Genomic DNA, 19700 nt, shown 5'->3' on the forward strand with positions numbered 1-19700 from the left:
CAAATCCTAGGACTCTAAACGATTTAACCCGAGTCATTGGATGGTCTGATGTTTATCCAAAGAAGCCTACGTATCCCCGCCTCCACAAGAATCAGAGTCACGTAGTTCTTCGCACCTATTCTAAACTATGATGCCTAAGACATCTGGACCTCTATCATAGACTCGATCTAAAATACCAGACTAGTTATTAAAGCTTCTTGAGCGATTATTTAGATTCCAGTGAATTGTGGATTTCAGGACATCCTATATGTCCTAACTAAATACAAGTTAGCCCTAAGCTAATGCAGGTAGTTCCTACAACCTATGTGTAACTAGGCTGTGCTTCCTAAGAAAAACAAAGGGCGGACCAACGCATCCTAGACCTAGTCATCAGTCGGCGATGTGAATCACCAACTAACCTGACGGAGGCACTCCTATAACTCTAGGACAAACCCCTAACTCTAAAACAAGCACAAACAAGCACACAACAAATCAAAGGCTAAACCTGAACTCTAAAACTCTTTATCCAGGACAAAGTCCTAACTCTAGAGGAAGATCTTTTTTGAAAACAAGGTTTTAAAGTCGTTTGAATGATTTTTGAAAGATTTACAAAGTTTATTTACAAAGTTTGGTTGGACTTGGGATAAGGATCCCAAGCTGCACTACGTACCTCGTGAAAGAGGAACGTAGTTCGAAATCGAACTCTCCTAATTACTATTTCTAAAACACTCAACACTTTAGGTTTTTTTTTAAGGTTTTCAAATATTTTTTATGTTTTAAATTTCTAATGTTTTTGAGTTTTAAATGTTTCAATGATTTTGAGATTTTAAAGCTTTTCCAATGTTTTTGGATTTTTAAAGGTTTTCACCCTTTTGGTTAAAGACCTAAGGGAAAACACAAAGCAACACCCTAGGGCCAAATCCTATGGTCAATAGGGGAAACCCCTAAACCAGATAAGCTAATTATCAAGGATAAAGAAATGATCTAAGATCCCAAAAGGCAAAGCTCTAATGAGACCGTGCTAGTCCTTAAAGAATAAAAGCGATAACAACACTAAGGAGAAACTCCTAACTAAAAAAAACCAAAGAAAAGGGGGTAAATGAGTCGAAGACTCTCTAACAACTCTATCAAAAGAGAAGGAGGAATGAGTCAAAGACTCCCTAATAATATCCTTAAAAGGACAAATGAGTCAAAGACTCTCTATTAATACCACAAAAGATAAATGAGTCAGAGACTCTAATAATACCACTAAAACACAAATGAGTCAAAGACTCTCTAATAGCACTACCTAAATGACGAGCTAATGGGACTAAGCAAATCTCCTGGATGCAAAGGTGGGCTCCAAGTTGTCTCATCATTGCCTTTGCAACGAATAAGGACTAGGCAACTAATAGACCGAGTTGGTCTTCAACTAGTAGGGGTACAAGTAGGGGAGGTTCTATAAATGAGGCACTACATGCCTCCTGAGGGTTAACTCTCTAAGGTAACTAAGGTACACTCTCTAAGAGTAGGTTCTAAATGAGGCTTGTCTTCAAAGGAGAATCACCTCACGAGACAAAGTATGTGTCCTAATGGGAGCTCTAGATCACTATTTCATTGCCCTCGCAATGAATGGAACTACTAATATCTAAAAGGCGTCTAAAAAACTAGGCAAGTCTACTACACAAAGGAGAGGAACACTACTTAGAATGAGCAAGTCCCCTAAAGATGGGCTTGGACTAACGCCTTCATCGCCCTCGCAATGAAGAAGCTAATGCGTAAGGACAAAATACACTTCTAACATGAATGAGTTAGAACCCACTGAAGCTATGAAAATTATCTGAAACATGTAAGTATTTTGCCTCCTTCAAAACAACACAAGTGGGCAGTACAGGTCGAGAATTTTAGCATAAAATCCAAATTTGAACAAGAGCCAAGCTCCTATCATGATATAACTCGAAGGCCTAACTTAGGAATTACACTAAAACAGAAACTAAGACAAGATTAAAGAACAAGTTAACGAACTGGAGTCATATAATTAACATAGCATGGTTAAGTTAGCATCACTTTTTACTAAGAAATTAAGTTAATTAGGTATATCTACTTAAACTACTATTTAACAATGACAACTAATTCCCTCATTACAAGCATGCCCTGTGAGAGCAAACATAGCCACAGAGTATGTGAACCTCATGACATAGGAAGCTAAATCAATAACCAGTGCATTACCATGAAACAAATGATAAATAATTTAAATTTAAATGGTCAAAGGATGTGAGTATTAATGAGTTAACCTATGAATACAAAAGATCAAGTAATAAAAATCATGTACCGAACTATCATGACTTATCAAAGCAAAAGAACACAAATATCAAAAGCATTAACTGTTCTATCTTCAAACCAATTGCAAGTAAACATCCAAAAATATATTTTTATCCTAACAAGATAACAATATCCAACAAATTGAGAGAAGCTTACTGTCCACCATGACTTTCTTAAAGATTCAACACTTGCACATGAAACTCAACACTTTACTTTCAAAATCCATATGGTCATTGAAAACTCTGACTCAACACTTGTACTGAAACCTCTTGCCTATTCCTACCCAAAGATTCATGAAAATACTACTATGAATATCAAGATATTCTTGCATGCTCACAAAAATTATCAGGTTATGCAATCAATATAATATGATTAATCTGATATCATTCTTCATTAGAGGTAGAGTAAAGCTGTATGAAGCATCACCTAATTGTACTATAGCACAATAACCAGAAAGCATAACAGGTTATGAAATGAATAACAATACTTGTTAATAAAATTTAGGATTTTAAGTTGAAAGTATGAACTAGATTCTTAGATTGAACATTCATGCGAACATAAGGGCATAGTTTGAAGGAAATAAATTTAAGCTAGGACATACAGACCTGGACTAAAACAATCATATGAACTTAGAGACATAGCTGAACTAAGCCACTTCAGTTAGCATTTATAAGATGACTGAAGTATAACTAAACTAAGACATTTAAGTGATTTGAAAATGCACTAAGGCATAAGTATGTCAACATCAAATTGTCAAAGCACTATCCGGTTCTGTAAAACCTCAAACTCATCCCATTTCTATCACAAAATATGCAGGTCCATTCATATGATACAATCTGATTCAGACATTTTCGCTTACTTATTAAATATTTTCCCAAACAAAAAAAAAAAAAACCATATCAGCCATTCAAACAATAAAGTCTGTCAATTGGTGTATCTTACCCAAACATGATCGTATCAGCTAAAAAAAAAAAAAACTTCTTGTGCAACAGAGGAGGGGCTGCTATAAGCATCATTGTAACCGGAAAACCATATTTGCTATTTAATTGGCCAGGCATGAATGTTTCTATCCTAAGTTCCAGATAAAATTCTATAACCTCTGTCCAGTACTCATGGTTAACAAGATTTCAAATGATTTGATGGATGAAAATAACTCTCCTACCCATACCAGATATTTTTAATATGACATTCAAATGGGCATAACAAGAAACAAATCCTAAATACCAACCAGTAATCCACTAGCTTCAAATGACCCTTGAACTCCAATCCTCTTATTTAGATAGAAATAAAGGACAGCAACATTACATTGCGCTTTCATGAAATTAGACTTGCTCCTTACAGCTATTACCCATTTCAGCCATAAATACTCTTTATATATAATTAAAACTGCTATAAACTCATAATTAAACTCTGGACATCCTAGTCTAGCCAACCTATCCCCATTCATGATGTGAAAACACCATCACAAAAATATTTGTACACTTAGAAGAGTATTTATCAAATCTATATATATATATATATATATATATATATATATATATATATATATATAAGATGCAAAAGTTATATTTAGCGAAGAATACAATTACACTATGAAAACATTCCAACAACAAAAATCCAATCAAAGCTAACACAAAGATCATCTTATAGATATTTAATCAAATAGATGGTGAGCCTATGTAAGCACAGATCAATCATCAAGATCAAATTTAAGATCCAGGCATCAAAACTAAAAATAATAATAAAATCAAATGAAGCAAATACTATCCGATCAGGCTAAAATTAAGGAAAACAGACACATGATCCATGAGGAAACATGAGAGATTTGAGAATTCTCAATGCTATTACTTTCTTTTTTTACTTGTAACTTTCAATTCTCTGTCCAATAAACATGAATCTATTAACATAATTTCACACAAGATTTACTCATGAACGCTCAAAAGATTCAGATTAAACAATCACGAAATCAACTTCTTGAAATTTGAGCTAATAGAAATTAGTAACTTGATAGAAAAAACTGGATCTACTTAATTTCTGATCATTTTAAATCCAATCGAACAAATCTGAGCATTCAATTGCACTTCAAATATCAAAATCCTTAAAAATGGAATAGAAATGATTCATACCTTAAACCTTTATCTTTTCTTTGAAAATTCCGACTCCAAATCTTGCACTCTTCCTCAGATCTAAGACCGCTAGCTTGCAATTAATGAAACAAGCTTTTGATTCTTAGAAATCCTCTTCTAGTCTCGTATGAAACTAAACTAAAATTGAGCCCAAAATACACAGATCTCATGTAGGATGAGATGGATCTAGGATTTCCAGCACAAGAGATAACTGATTTAGCTTAAGGTAAGAATAGATGAGAAAATGGCATTAGGCCAAAGGAGATGAGGATTTGATAGATGGATGGGAAGATGATCGGAATTCTGGTGACATGGTCAGATTTAATGGAGGTTTAACAGATCTATGAGGTAAATGACCAGATCTATGGGGTAGATTATCAGATCTAGAGATTAGAGGTGGTGGTAGTGATTATGGTTTAAGTTTTCAAAAGCAAAAGAGATGAGGACAACTGCTGTAATGGATGAACCACCGGATTCCAGTGAGGAACGTCAGAAAAATGGAAGAAGATATACTCGAAGATTGGCCGGATTCCGACGGATCTAATCGGAGAAAACAAATAAATCGATGAGAAAATAGAAATCCTCAAATCTCTCTCTCTCTCTCTCTCTCTCTCTCTCTCTCTCTCTCTCTCTCTCTCTCTCTCTCTCAGTGAAAACGAAAATGAGCTGCCCTCTTTCCTTTTGTTTTATATATATATAGAGAGAAAACATTTCCTACACACTTGTGTAGGTAAGTTACCTACACACTAGCTTAAAATACAGCGGGGGCCCACATTGTTTGGGCCCCCATTGTATTTGTGAAGGTTTATACACGTCCATTTTACCTCCACAAATCGTAGGGTTGGGATGATCCTATGGATCTGATTTTTTGTGGACACCCTATCTATGTGAGGACTATTCAAATGAATGGTTTGGATCACCCAAACAATGTGGGCCCCCACTGTATTTTAAGCTAGTGTGTAGGTAACTTACCTACACAAGTGTGTAGGAAATGTTTTCTTATATATATATATATATATATATATATATATCAAAATAATGGCATTGATATCGGCACCCCCAATTGATGAGGCGCGCCCTCCAGTTTTGTCCTATTCGGCCCGGGCGCGCCCATCGCAGGATGATTCACCCCCTTCTCAGCTGAGCATTTCCTTCCGCAGATAAATCAGCCCCCTTCATTGCTGCATTACACTTCACTGCGACGCTCGTCCTATTTGACAAACCTTCACTAGGACTCAAATTTTGACGGGATCTAAATAGGACTCAAACCTACACTAGGGCTGATTTTGGGACCTTAGTTTAACTATTAACAAGGATTTTTAATCAAACCAAAGGTTCAGGGTTTGGTCAAAATGGGGTGTCTACATGTTCATACAAAAGATGGCCCTTCAATTGGACGGTTACTATCGATGGAGAGGTCAATTGATTGGATTAGACCAATGTTCATTGATTAGATTACACCTTCACTGTGAAAATATCTCCAAGGGCATCTATGAATGTTTCATCTTCTTTCCACCTTCATTGTGTATATAAAATGGCATATAATGACTTTGTTGAGGCATGGAAAATGAGTGGGACGACAAGAGAGATGTTCATTTCATTTGTTGTCAAAGTGTCACATCTGTGTATATGTGGAGCAGTGGACATTGATACAAAAAGCAAAGGACCACCAATCACAAAAATAGTAGCACAAGCAACTTTGTCATTAATGAGACAAAAGTTTTACATGTTGCATGTTGCACCCCGTAGGAATGATAAGACATTGCTTTTAAGAGCCTTTCCAAAACCAACTTGCTTACAGCATATGAATGTAATACATGCTGCCTTTGGAGTGCTTCAACAAACATCCTAGCAACTTTCTGCAAGTCGGTAGGAAACTTTTCCTTTTTTCTGAAACAGGTATATAATCTATTAATGGTGGGAAAGAAATTTACTTTAAAGGAGAGAATTTAAGTATCACTCAAACTCCAAGACCACCTGTAGAAAGCCCCTCCATTTGCAAGTAGCCATTCTCTACAGTATTAGCTATCATCCTATTTACTTTTCTTTCTTCATTCAAATCTTTCAACTCTAAAATTTTGCAGTTGAAAGATAAATCCCAAAAAAAAATAGAACTCATGACTCCAATGATATTTAATGCATCCACACCCTTTTTTGAGCTCCTCTTTCTAGTAGTGAAAGCTATATTTGTATAACATAATAATAAAGTTCCCAAGTAGTTCATCTATCAATCTAAGTACTGAAACTTACAAACATAGACGCAACAATTCGTATGCTACAGTGTTTCATGCAGTACCTCACTAATCCACATGCTCCTTTTCAGAAGCTGGTGATCAGTTCATATATTTCTCTTTTTAGAAGGTTAAAAACAATCTGGTGAAGAAAAATGCAGCAAATAACACATGGGGAGATGATACGATAAATGGGTAAAGGCCTAACTTGATTACCTTAGATGGGGAATTTATTTCATGATTAATGCCAATGGAATCACCTGTTTTTTCCACTAGGTTACAAAAAGTTACTCATTTTCTTCACTTTGAGTTTTGACCACATATTTCTTTCAAGCATGTTCAGCATCTACCAAACATTTAATGCAGATATTGTGTTAAATCCGTACAAAGGAAGGACCCGAATGTAATTATTGAGTGAATAGTGAAACAGTTGTATTCTTAATCAAACAGTTGAAAAAAGAGAGCCTTGACTATGAACAAAATCCATGAGATGAGTCTAAACATAACTTGAAAAACAATGGGCAGTCTGCAAAACCACCGCTCCAATACCTTGGGCTAACCATGCAAACAATACCAAAAACCAAGAGGATAAAAGTGAAGAAGGCTCCAAGTGTACGATGAAGTCACATGCTGTTCTTTTCACTCACATCATTCAAGGGTGTCTTAAATTATCCTGGCTGGTATGTATTTGTTAAAACTTTGGAGCTAGCCACCATGGTCTGCATTATTATAAGAAAAATGCCAGAGGAATTTCTCACATATTGAAAATAATTAATTAAAATTTCCATGGGCGATGAATCAACTTTTCTTAAGAAAAATGCATGTATTAGAATTAGAATGATTAGGGTTCTAAGAATTTAATTATAGTATGTTAAAAAACTACAATAAAGTGGAGGATGTTTGAGTTGGAAGGGCTAGAATCCTTCTCTGGAAAGAAAAGTAGGTGTCAAATCTCTCTCTGTAGCAAGAACTCGATACAGAATTTGCATCCCTAGGCAAAAAAGTACCATATGGGTTCATAACCTCAAAGTGTCTTAGGGTCTCTTTTGATGCCACTGCAAATTATTTGCAAACAAACATGATTTTGACTAATTAATTGAGCTTATAGTCGATTAATTGTGATTGGATACGTTGGTCCCACCAGAAACCACAAGTCCGTGCAAATGCCATTAGAAAGAACACTGCGATTGGATGATCTCTGGGTTCTTTACGATTCTGCCAATAAAAGCTAAACCGTTGACAATGTGGCATCGAACCGAAATCATGTGAGTCATATTGTCCCCTAATAATAAGTAAAAAATGGCTACAAGTGTCACGGCTGAGTCAGCTGAAGTATCCTTGTCTTTTTCAAATTAATACAAATAAGTGATACTGGCACTCCCTTGCTTAAAAAATGACACTCTTCAACACTACTCTGATTGGCTATTGGTAGTTTTTTGGTTCTGAGGGTTTCAAAGGACTAGACGGTAATTGGGGGAATTGAGTCCAAAGGATCCGAACCTACAACAGCTGGGTCGTCATGTGCCCATTGGATCCGTGTACTGAGGTCCGACATTATTTTAGATTGTGACACAGACATAGCCATAAAATCTGATTGATTGTACGCCCTAGATACAATTGAAAGGCACCAATGTACAAAAAATACCCTTCATAATTAAAACGTATGGACCATACTATAGGATGATCCAAACTTTCCATGTGAGGAACTGCGTATTATGGAAACCTTCATAGATCGGAGGGCTAGGATCATCCTATGAAAATTATTTTTGAGGCATTGTAATCCATCACATGGGCTGTTTGGATATACACCCATATGAATCCAACCGATGAGGGATTTAAACGGATCCTGGCCATGGATGGATCGGATCCAAAATGGATCCATTGCCACTTACTTGGACTCTCTTAGGGTCTGTTCAGTTGCGCTGATTTGGGCGGAAAGGAAACGGAAAAGGCATCCTTTTCCCTGGGAAGTAGCAAAAGTGGTTGTTTTGTTGCCAAACTTTCGGAACCTCGGAAAATGACGTGGAATCCGAGAAGTCCGACGTGTTAAGTTATTTTCCACCCATCTAATTCAGTAAAAAAGGCTCGGATTTTATAAAATTTCTCTCGGAAATACATCTATCGGGACTCTTTTTCACATCTCAACACAAAAGACGACCACGCATCTCGTTCTTGTTGAGAGCCCATCGTCTTCCTCGCGAGGATTTCGACGTCGCCGGAGCTTCGGTACGGTAAGATCTCTCTCTCTCTCTCTCTCTCTCTCTCTCTCTCTCTCTCTCTCTCTCTCTCTCTCTCTCGTCGTTTTTAGCTCGTTCTTCTCCTTCTCTCCGTCTCTATCTCCCTCCCTCTCTCAGATCCGAGGGTTCTTGTTGGTATAGGGGTTTTCAGTGTTCTTTTTAGGTTCGTTTTCTTTTTCTTCAGATCCAAGGGTTGGATTAAAGGTTTGTTGATTTAGGGATTAAGGTTTGTTTAGGGTTTGAAGGGTTTAGGTTAGGGTATGTTGATTTCATCTTTTTTGGGCATTTTCAGTATTTTGCGGCATCTTCTCCCATGATCTAGATTCTTCTTTTTTTTTTGGCATTTTTTTATCTGGGGTTTATTTGGCTTGTGGGTTGTATTTCTGACTCATTTTTTTTTAGAGGAAGACTTGTTTATTTTGTGGGTTTCAATGCCTGATTGTTCTTTAATTTTTGTTTCCATTTTTTCGCTCTGTTTTTGGAGTTGGGGAAGAAGATTTTTTTTTGAAAAGGAGTTGGGGAAGAAGATGAAGGGGATTGTGTTCTGTTTTAGAGTTAGGTTATGTATCTATTTATCATCTGGATAGGATTTGATTGGGATGGGCTCTATTTGGGTTGGGAAAAGGATGAGAGGGGTTTGGCAACTGAATGCAATTTCTTATCTGTTTCTTTTCCGTTTCCTTGACAACTGAATGCAAACACCTGCAGCTTGTTTAGTTGTTTCTTTTCCTTTTCTTTTCCCACTATCACGTCATTTCCGTTTTTTTTCCGTTTCCGCTGCGCAACTGAACAGACCCTTAGGAAAGTGCAAAGTAAAGAGTACCATTACCAAAAAAGCGAGTGAAATCGTATTCCTGCCCATAGATTTTAGGCACATCCACCGAGGAAAATATATCCTAAACTATAAATTAATAGAACCTACTGATGATTTGGTTGACCAAGAGAAGGATTCTTATCCATTATTTTTCCTCTCTAAAAACAGAAGACAGTCACAGAACGCGGTTTAGCCGTTTCTTTGCATAACGCAAACGGTCAAAAAACACGACTAAAGAAAGAAGTAAAAAACAGAACCCAATACCCAAAAAACTGTCTAAAATCATCTCAGAGCCCTCCCTGCTTGGATTGATTCGTTGTCAAAAAAGAGAAAATTGGATAAAGTTGAAAGTTTCAAAGACCCCACCACCATCTCACAGTTTTGAATTCTCTTTTGAAGCCTTCCTTTAAAAAAAAACAAAAAAACAGACCATTCTGATACAAAAGAAACAATTCAGAACATAAAAGAGAAGTGGGTTTTGGTGGGTTTGGGATTTTTGTTAGAGTTTGAAAGGGCTTTTGGTTTTCAGCCATGGCAGTTTTTTTTAGAAGCGGGTTTTGCGTTTTGGGTTCTAATGAACTCGGATTGAAGAAAAGGGCGGTTCCATTTTCTAATTTTGAAGGGTTTGAGCAATTTAGGCCATCAAAGTTTGGGGATTTCTCAGGGCTGAAGAGCGAATTTAAGGGAACAGAGGTTATCATTTTAGAGCAGAGTTTAGAAAAACAAAGCTTCAGAGGCCCTGCAAATTTTACCGTTCATGTATGTAAGATTTATTTTTCTTGTTCTTATTTTTTATCTCAGATCTTAGACCAGTGTTTTTCTTGTTGGGAAAGTTGCCTATTTTCCCACGGTTTAGTCAGAAGCTAAATTAGAAACAAATGTTTTTTAGGTTTTGTAAAACTTTAGATATAAAAGGGCATGAGAGGTGTGTTTTCTCTCGGAAGGACAATGAAAGGTTGTGGGTTTATGGGTTTTGTGTTAATCGGTTGTAATATTTGTATATTGTTTTTCTCATAGTGGATGATCATGTTTTTGCCATCTTGGCCGAACCATGAAAAATATCGGTGTTCATCTTAAGCTTTGTGTTTATTTATACGTTTCTGTTTATTTCCATTTATTTGTGAACTATGGGATGGGATTTGCCTGGAGGATTTACTCAGCATTTATAATACCTGCAATTTAGCTAGTATTGTATGATCCATAGTTTCAAAAGTCCCCTGTGTCATCGTGGACTCGTCCGAGTCGACTCCCTTTTGCCTCGCCGCGTTCCGCGTTTTGCCTCACAGAGGCCTTCTAGAGTCAATAAAAACTTCTGTGATAAAAACTCCATTGACTCTCCGAGTTATGAGAGTTATGACCGCATCAACCGAGTACTCAACCTCGTCAACTACGTTCTTGGCTGCGTCCGCACCGAGTCGACAAGGATTTTTCTTGGCCATGTTTCGCGCCCCATCCATGTTTTTAAACACAGCATTTTTATGTCCATATTTTTTTTTGTTTAACTTTAACATCCACACTTCCTTCCTTTTTCATGTTTTGTGTTTTCTTTCTCTCTCTTCGAGTTGCATTAGAATGAGCTTTTTGGGCCTTTTCTTTCTCTGATATTAATGTGTTGATTCATGTTAAAGTACATTTTTTATCTTGTCAAGTGAAAGATGGAAGGAAAAAAAAAAATAACCACTGATTAGCTTCATAAGTTGGTTGAGGAATTCATAGGTCAAGATCTTTTATTCTCCTTGGAGAAGTAATCCGAGATCTTATCTAGCATTTATGTTAATATGGGTTAGATTTCTTTAATTTGTTGGAAGTTTTTTTAAAAAGACCTTTTGTTAATTAAATAAATGATCAGATTGGCAGTGTTTCTGATTTCCAAAACCATTTTATGATATTTCTAGCTATGTTTGGGTTTCATTTGCTGCAGAGTCTAAATCATAAATTTTCTGTAATTTCAGTCACAGGGATCGATCTGCATAAGCCGATCTTTGAAATGGTGGGCAAAAAGCCTTAAACCCAACATGATAGAGATCAAATCGGCACAAGAACTCGTTGATTCATTGTTAAACGCCGAAGATAAGCTTGTTATAATCGACTTCTATTCTCCTGGTTGTGGGGGTTGCAAAGCTCTGCATCCCAAGGTAACTCTTCTTGATCAATTTTCTCACGCACAAAAATAATATCCAAGGAGAAAATTTAAGCTTCCTCTTTGATTTTCCTGTCAGAAAATGAAAATATTTCATTGAGAATATGGAGTAATAGAATCATCAAAATAACACCAATCTAAGACATGTGATCCCAAGTCCTCAGATATGTCCCTAGAGAAATGGTTAGCTAAATAATGTGCAACCCTTTTAGCCTCTCAACAGATATCATATTCAGAAGGAAATCAAGAATCTCCTAAGAAAACATTCATAATCCACATGGATTCTTTGCAGAATTTCATTTTGAGTTTTCCGAAAGTTGACTTATGGGAAATTTGCTTGTGTTTTTCTCTTCTTTTCAGATCTGTCAGCTTGCTGAATCGAACCCGAATGTTCAATTTGTCCAAGTTAATTATGAAGAACATAAATCCATGTGTCATAGTCTCCATATTCATGTACTACCCTTCTTCAGATTCTACAGAGGAGCTGAAGGTCGCGTATCCAGCTTCAGCTGTACCAATGCAACTGTAAGTTCTACTCCATTTGTTGAAGTATAAATGATTGAATAACGCCAACTCTAAGACCCGGTTCGTTTGGGATTGTCCCAACCGATTGTGAGCCCCAAACTGATTATTGGACTCAAAATTAAAAGTAATTTTTAGTCAGATTGGGGCTCACAATCAGTTGGGACAATCCAAACGAACAGGGCTCACAATCGGTTGGGACAATCCAAACAAACAGGGAGCTTAAGCCTTTGGAGTAATTGATTGTTTCACATGGTATCAAAGCTATTGCCTCATGACAGGTCCTAGGTTCTCTGTTCTGAACCCAATAAATCCTTGATATTAGAAATCCACATGTATGGCCAACCCAAAAGAGGGGCCACATGTGCCACATGTACGGCCAACCTAAAAAAAGAGGGGCCACACATGCAGCTGAGTGTTGAAATATAAATGATTAGATAACACCACTCTAACAGCTTAAGCTTTTGGAGTAACTGGTTGTTTCACACCATTAAACAAATTATCACCCCAAATTCCTCCAATCAATAAAAACATTCCCGCTGGTGTTGTTTCTTTTATTTCTTTCTGTTAATCTGTGCATTTTTGTTTTGACATTTTACAATATTAGAGCGTTATTGTAGAAACCAGCTTCTAAAACTCAATCTTATTTTCCAGATCAAGAAATTCAAAGATGCATTAGCGAAGCATGGGACTGACCGATGCAGCCTCGGACCGGCAAAAGGTCTAGAAGAATCTGAACTATTGAATTTAGCTTCTCTTAGGGAAATTTCTTTCAAGATTCCGTCAAGATCTGCAAAGGAAAAAACAGATAAGTTTGTCAATCAGATGGAAGTTGAAGAAGAAAATGCAGTATTTGCAGTATGAAGCATTCAATGATGCTTTATCACAATTAATTAGGTGGTAAAGTACTCTGTCCTTTTTTTTGCTTTGCTACTTGTTTGTAGTGTATGTATCTATTGTTGGCCTTTCCTAAGCGGGTTTCGAGCTTTTTAAATTAAGCCGGCGGGGGCTTGGTCAATCTGTTATTGGATGATATGATCTGATTTGGAGAGGTTTTAGTGTTCCTCCATGTATGGTCTGATTAGCAAAGCTACCTTGTTTTTTCTTATGGTAGGAAAATGAGATGGTATTTCAAAGCAAGACTACATTGTAATGAAACTTGAATAAAAAGTGTCTGTATCTTGCCCAAATTCTTGAATTATTATCATTTGGTTATGGGATTTAGCTAGCATCTACTCCATTTAGTCATTTTACACCCAAAAATGCAAACTTCTAATGTAGTTTAAGGTTACAATATGCAGGTTCCAAATTAACTTAGGGATTGCTTGACTGTTTCAAAATTCCTAGTAGTTGTGGTCATGTTTTCCACCACACTTACAAAATTCTCCTAATAATTGAAATTATTGAAAAAAAAAAAACCCCAATTTTTTTATGCCCCATATTTACCTTTAAAAATATGGAATAATTAAAAAATTCTTCCAATTTTTTAATTAAATGCGAATTTTCCAAATAAACCCTGAATTTTCTGAATTAAATGAGGATATTTGACAAAGAAGTTGTAAAATTTTCAAATATTATTTTTATAACTTGAAGAAATTCAAAACTAAAAACTAAAGTCACATCCTAATCTAGTAAACACATGCCATTAACCATCAACTCATGTTCCTCATGGCTAAACTTGTTAGAAAGATAGTATGCATAGTAAGTTCTCTCTAGTGAATTGCTGTTTTCGGTTTCGAATCAAATTGGGGTTTGAGTGCAATTTGTATAAAAACTTGTAATTTAGGTTCTGTGTTTAGTTGCAAGTTTGCACAAATTGCACCCTTAACCCAATCAGATTGCACGCCCAAAATCTTTGTTTCAAAACGCGGATGAGGGTCAAAATTCAGCAAAAGCAAATACTAGTCGACTTGGAACAACCGAGTCGAGTACTCTGTTTACACGGCTGAGAACTCAGTTGACGCGGTCATAAGTCGAGAGAGTCAAAGAGTCTTGATTGGCTTTATAGGGCACGGACTCAGATAAAAATGTGGCCAGAGTAAGGAGTCGACTCGGGGGAGTTTTGAAACAATGCCCAAAACTAGCCCTAAATTGGTTTCCTCCCGTTCGGAAGAACAATAGTTGTGGCAACTGTCTGTCTAACAACATTCTTCTCAACAATTATACAATCTTATTTAGAAATCCTATATAATTGTAAGGTTGAGTTCAGTCCAAATTCAACCAAGAAATGGTTAGAGAAAATGCGAAAAAGTAAAATCTAACGGGCCTAATCTGATCGGATGACCAAAAAAAAAAGCACAAAGATAACACAATTATTTTTGCAGTTTGGCAACCGTGAGAAATAGTAAACAAAGATTACAGGAGATTTATCCCAAATCCCACAACTTGTAATCCTCTCTCTTCTCTATTTCAATGCTGAAAGATCTTACTCACTGCACCCATAAGGTTTTAACATAAATCTTACTAGAGGCCTTTAATATCTAGCTAGGATATTACAAGAGAAAGTAAATAAAGAGAAGAGAACCCTTATAGGAGTAAGTAATTAAGTTCGATGATGAATTCATAAGGTTTATAGCAGCCTTTAATATCTAGATAGAATAATAAGTAAATAAAGAGGAGTGCCCTTATCAGAATAGGGATATGGCTAGAGAAATTAATGTCTTAATCACAAGTTTCTCAAGAGTCAACCTGTTAGTTTTGATGCATTAAATTGAGCATTTCAATCATAGAGAAAGAGAGAAGGGAGGTGTTGAAGTTGAGGAGCTTACAAGGAGTTAGAATACATTCAGCTTCTTTTGGATCCACAGATTTTGTCTGTTGTTTTGGATTTTCTCATGTGGCTTCTTGTGAGATCCCATTATGGAACACCAAGCTTTCAAACCAACCTAAGGAAAATAAAACTGTCAATAGAAAGTGCCAATCAGAAATGGGTCCCACAAACCTCTTTTAAAAAGGGTAGGGTTAGTCAGATTCAAGGTTTCTGATGTGGCTGGGCTCACCTCTCCATGTGTTAGGGCATCATTACAGAGATTTTGGATGAGGATGCTACGATACTCTGACGTGGTTCACCAGAGGACACTTATTTTTTAAATGAATTCGGTATCTGATTTGGATAAAGAAATGTCCCTTTGTGGAGTGACACTTCATTTTCAATTAATATCTAATCAAATTATTTCTTCATTGATAGAGGAAATAACTTAATAGTCATAGTTATTATACAAAATAGGATCCTTTGGGTTTGACTACATTTCTCTTCCACATAGACTTACAACGAGATCCATAGGATCCGAATCGTATGGCCCAAAAATCAAGTCAGGTCGGGACCCACACTTAGGTGTATGCTCCGTGTAGTATTGCCCTATGTCCGATTATAATTTAGGATCAACCCTCTAACATTCAGATCGGAGGGTCAGGATCAACCTATGGAAATAATTTTTGGGGCACAACCTATTTAGGCTGTGGTCCATCTAATGGACGGTTTGGATCATCCTATAGTGCGGGCTATACCGTACTCTTTATAAAGTGCGGAGTGCCCTCATCAAAATACAGTAGTGCTGATAACATTTCCATAATTTATGAGGAATTATATGATAAAGAAGTGGACTTGCTCATATTCAACGTTACCCTTGATAGTTGTCTTTGCTGTCAGATCAAATATCAAGGGCGGTATGATGAATGCGAGCATGCATATAAATTCTCATAACCTATTTATGTATAAAGATACCTATTTATGTATAAATTGCTCTTGAGTATCATTATCTCTGATAGAATACATTGTTTTTTGGACTGAAATTTTTACCGTTGGATCTAGCTAGGTTGGTCTGATTTGAAATGAATCGTGACCCGGTCCCAAACACCATAAGCCTGGTCCGGGCACCAAAAGTAGGGTAGAAGGAATTCTCTTATTAAGATCAGACCAATTATTATTCAAACGGATCCTGACTCAAGGCCCATACATGAGGGGTTCCAATTGAAATTGGGCCAGTTGGGTTATTAGAGATGGGCATTTCATTAAGTTGGTCCATTGAAAAACAGACACGTCCGGTGGTTATTATGGGTATGAAGGCTGGTTCATAAGAAGGATACTCCATTAATAGAATAGCCTGGACATAAATGACCATCAAACCCATCTTGTTAAATTCTTAATCATAGGTTTATATATGCACAAGGAGCCTTTCTTGGCTTTTTTTTGCTCAGTGATAATTAATAAATCGACCTCCAAATATCTTAAATCGACTGTGCGTAGGATTTGTTTTTTGTACATCTTAGTTCTTTGACCTGAGAAGAAAAGCTGCAACCAAATGGTGGGGAGAGAAAAAAGAGAGAAAGTTTCTACGTGAAAATTTCTTTGACCTGGAAAAAAAACTACGTCCAAGTGGTGGTGAGAGAAAAATAAAGACTAGTAGGGGTGCAAGTTTGGCCCTGTGAGCCCTGACCCATCCTGAGCCAAAACAGGGTCTGAGTTGGATTTTGCAACCTTGAGGTCGGGCCACGGTTCATTTTTTAGGCCCTGACTCAGGGTCAGGTCAGGTTTAGGGTTGATACCTCGGGTCAGCCCGACCCAGTCCGACCCTATTTTCTATTATAGAATTGAACCATCTATGCATATTTCTTTTGTTAATGTTTTCTATTATCCTGGATTGTTGTTCCTTTAGATTATTATTATTAATTGTTTCTGCTGCCCGTCGTGTTGTTGAATTCATAGTCTAATTTGGTTCCCTTTTCTCTGTTTATTGATCATTTTGATCTATATGATATGTAGTTGCTTTATTTTTGCACCTTAACAAGTATTTGCACTAGGGTCAATTAGGGCCAGCCCAGCCAAGCCGATCCCGACCCAATCAGGGCGGGCCAGCACGGCCCTGAGCCCTGCATGGCGGGCATTGGGTTTAGGTTTTTTGGCCCTGACTTAAGTCAGGGCGGATGAGGGCCAAGATAATGAGATCCAGGGTTGGGCTAGGGTTTTGAAAAACCTGGCGCAACCCGACCCTGTTGCAGCCCTAGAGAGTTTCTTTGTGAAAATTTCTCGGGGAGTGAGAAATGTTTTTGTGTACAGTCCTAGGTGAGAAGAGAGTGAAAGGGGTACGGTTTGTGGGTTTGATATTGAAAGATGGTGTTCTTAACCATAGATTTTGACCAAATCACATTAAATCACGGTGTGTAAATTTTGTGGTTTGTTTCTTTTCTATACTTCGGGCTCACGTGAACCTTCTGCCACATGTCATCATCTCACTAGTTGCTCGATTTTACCCCCAACAATTAGTGATAGAATGGGTTTCAAACTTAATTATGCAGGTTTTAAAAGAAAATAACTTATTGTCTTTGGTCATCAAGAAAGGAAAATGATATCTATTATTCTTGTTATGTTTCCTCATTTTACATTTCTTGGGAAGTAATTGATCCCTTGTTTATGGAGTTGAAAGTGATTGATCCCTAGAGTTACAGAAATTGAAAATCATGCCACACATTTGTGTGTTAGGATCCCTTGTTTATGGAGTTAAATACATAAGACCATTGTGAACTTGCATTAAAAAATCAAGATAGTGTTACGAACCTAGATCGGTTCGCAACGTGATTGATCTTCTTAGAGCGAAGATCGGCCTCTTGACCCACTTCAAGGGAAGGGTCGCCCTCCTTTGTGCACAAAACACAATTTCTAGCATAAATTCTGGCTACTCTCTTTATTTCTTCAATGCCATTAAATAGATATTACATGTTGTTCAACGCCATGAAAGAGCAGACTCTTATCCAATATATAACCCTAAGCAACTAAGACTTCATTGACCAATGAAATAAAAAACCATGATAAAGACTCTAATAGATAACTCTAATCCACTAATCCACTAATCTCGATAATCTAATAGAATGAAAGACACGTAACATTTGAAAGACACGTAGCATTCCACCCCTCTTTGAATCAACCTTGTCCTCAAGGTTGGAAATTAAGTGCTGGCCCATTGGCGAAAGATTTGTCCAGAGCCATTCAAAATTCTTACCTCTTCTCCTTTTCTTTTTCCTTCGCACTCCCTTTCTTCTCTTCATCTTGCAATTAGTCATCAAGTGTTAAGGAAGCTCCATTTTTAAATTGATCTGATCGTGTTTTTCATCAAAGCTCCATCGTCGTGCTTGTTTAGAATAACTGCGATTTTGACGCAGGAATGGTCGTGGATGAGGATCTTCTTGATGGCGTACAGGCTGAGAGGAGCGACGACTTTGTCAAAATTGACAACGCTTCTTTTTTGCAATTTTCTTTTCTTCTATTTGCTTTCTTTCTCCCTTCTTCTTTTCCCCTCTTTTTCTATTTCACAGTCACGTTTTCATCCTACAGGGCTTCTTGATCGTCACGCTGATTTTTTTCAAGCCTTCTTCGAATTATTGTTGTCCTTCTACCATTTTCGAAACTAGTGCTTTAATCTTCTGTAGATCTTCACGTATGGATTCCCAAAACTCTGAAGATGCAGCCTTGGTGGAAGATCGACGACTCAGATATAACTTATAACGAAACTAGATCGGTTCGCAACGTGATTGATCTTCTCAGAGAGAAGATCGGCCTCATGACCCACTTCGAGGGAAGGGTTGTCCTCCTTTGTGCACAAAACACAATTTCTGGAATAGATTCTGCCTACTCTCTTTATTTCTTCAATGCTGTTAAATAGGGATTACATGTAACCGTTCAACGCCATGAAACTAGGAACAGACTGTTATCCAATATATAACATAAGCAACTAAGACTCCACTGTCCAATGAAATAAAAGGCCGTGATAACTCAATCCACTAACCTACTAATCTCAACAGCCTAATAGAATGAAAGACACGTAGCATTTGAAAGACACGTAACAGATAGATACAAAGGGAACTGGAATTTCTTCTGGATTTAAATCCATAAACACGGTAGACGGCCCATGAGTGGATTGATGTCCACATATTGTAGGAAACTACTTAACATCAAGTTCTACTGTTGTTTCAATGCAACGCAAACCTCTAAAAAGAATGGGACAATAGCACATGGTATTACTTGCCATTGAGAGATACCCTGAACATAAAACTCATAAACGTTACAAACACCACCAACCTTGGGAGATCAAAGTCCATTGTTCCTCAGTTGGTTTGTGACCATCAAAATTGTAATCTAACTCAATACATTTAACGAGAAGACATCTACAAAATATATCTTAAGGTCAGTGGAAGCAAATACATCATCTTGATAATATAAGTTGATATACTATTTGCTAGTAGTAATTTGGCATGCTGAATGAGATCAAGCAATTCTTTTCCAGGAATTTACTAGCACCACAAAGAACAAATGCAATCCAAATCAATGATATAGAAACATATGAAACAGAAAAGGAA

At 37.0% G+C, this 19700-nt stretch overlaps 1 protein-coding gene across 1 annotated transcript; it reads left to right on the forward strand.

The window, feature by feature from the left end:
* The first annotated feature begins 9882 nt into the window (after positions 1-9882).
* On the forward strand, positions 9883-13585 carry LOC143848193 (thioredoxin-like 1-1, chloroplastic). The gene is made up of 4 exons (XM_077357076.1): positions 9883-10447; positions 11641-11823; positions 12189-12353; positions 13005-13585. The coding sequence occupies exons 1-4, from the start codon at positions 10220-10222 to the stop codon at positions 13212-13214; spliced, it is 786 nt and encodes a 261-aa protein (XP_077213191.1). The 5' UTR covers positions 9883-10219; the 3' UTR covers positions 13215-13585.
* The last annotated feature ends 6115 nt before the right edge of the window (positions 13586-19700 follow it).

Source organism: Tasmannia lanceolata, unplaced genomic scaffold (assembly GCF_043159265.1).
Source record: "Tasmannia lanceolata isolate RefF3 unplaced genomic scaffold, GAP_Taslan_0.1 ptg000016l, whole genome shotgun sequence".
Classification (NCBI taxonomy): Eukaryota; Viridiplantae; Streptophyta; class Magnoliopsida; order Canellales; family Winteraceae; genus Tasmannia; species Tasmannia lanceolata.

Coding starts and splice junctions, on each gene's coding strand:
- LOC143848193 (XM_077357076.1), top strand. CDS start 10,220: ATGGCAGTTTTTTTTAGAAGCGGGTTTTGCGTTTTGGGTTCTAATGAA. Junction 10,448..11,640: donor CTGCAAATTTTACCGTTCAT/GTATGTAAGATT, acceptor CTGTAATTTCAG/TCACAGGGATCGATCTGCAT. Junction 11,824..12,188: donor GCAAAGCTCTGCATCCCAAG/GTAACTCTTCTT, acceptor TCTTCTTTTCAG/ATCTGTCAGCTTGCTGAATC.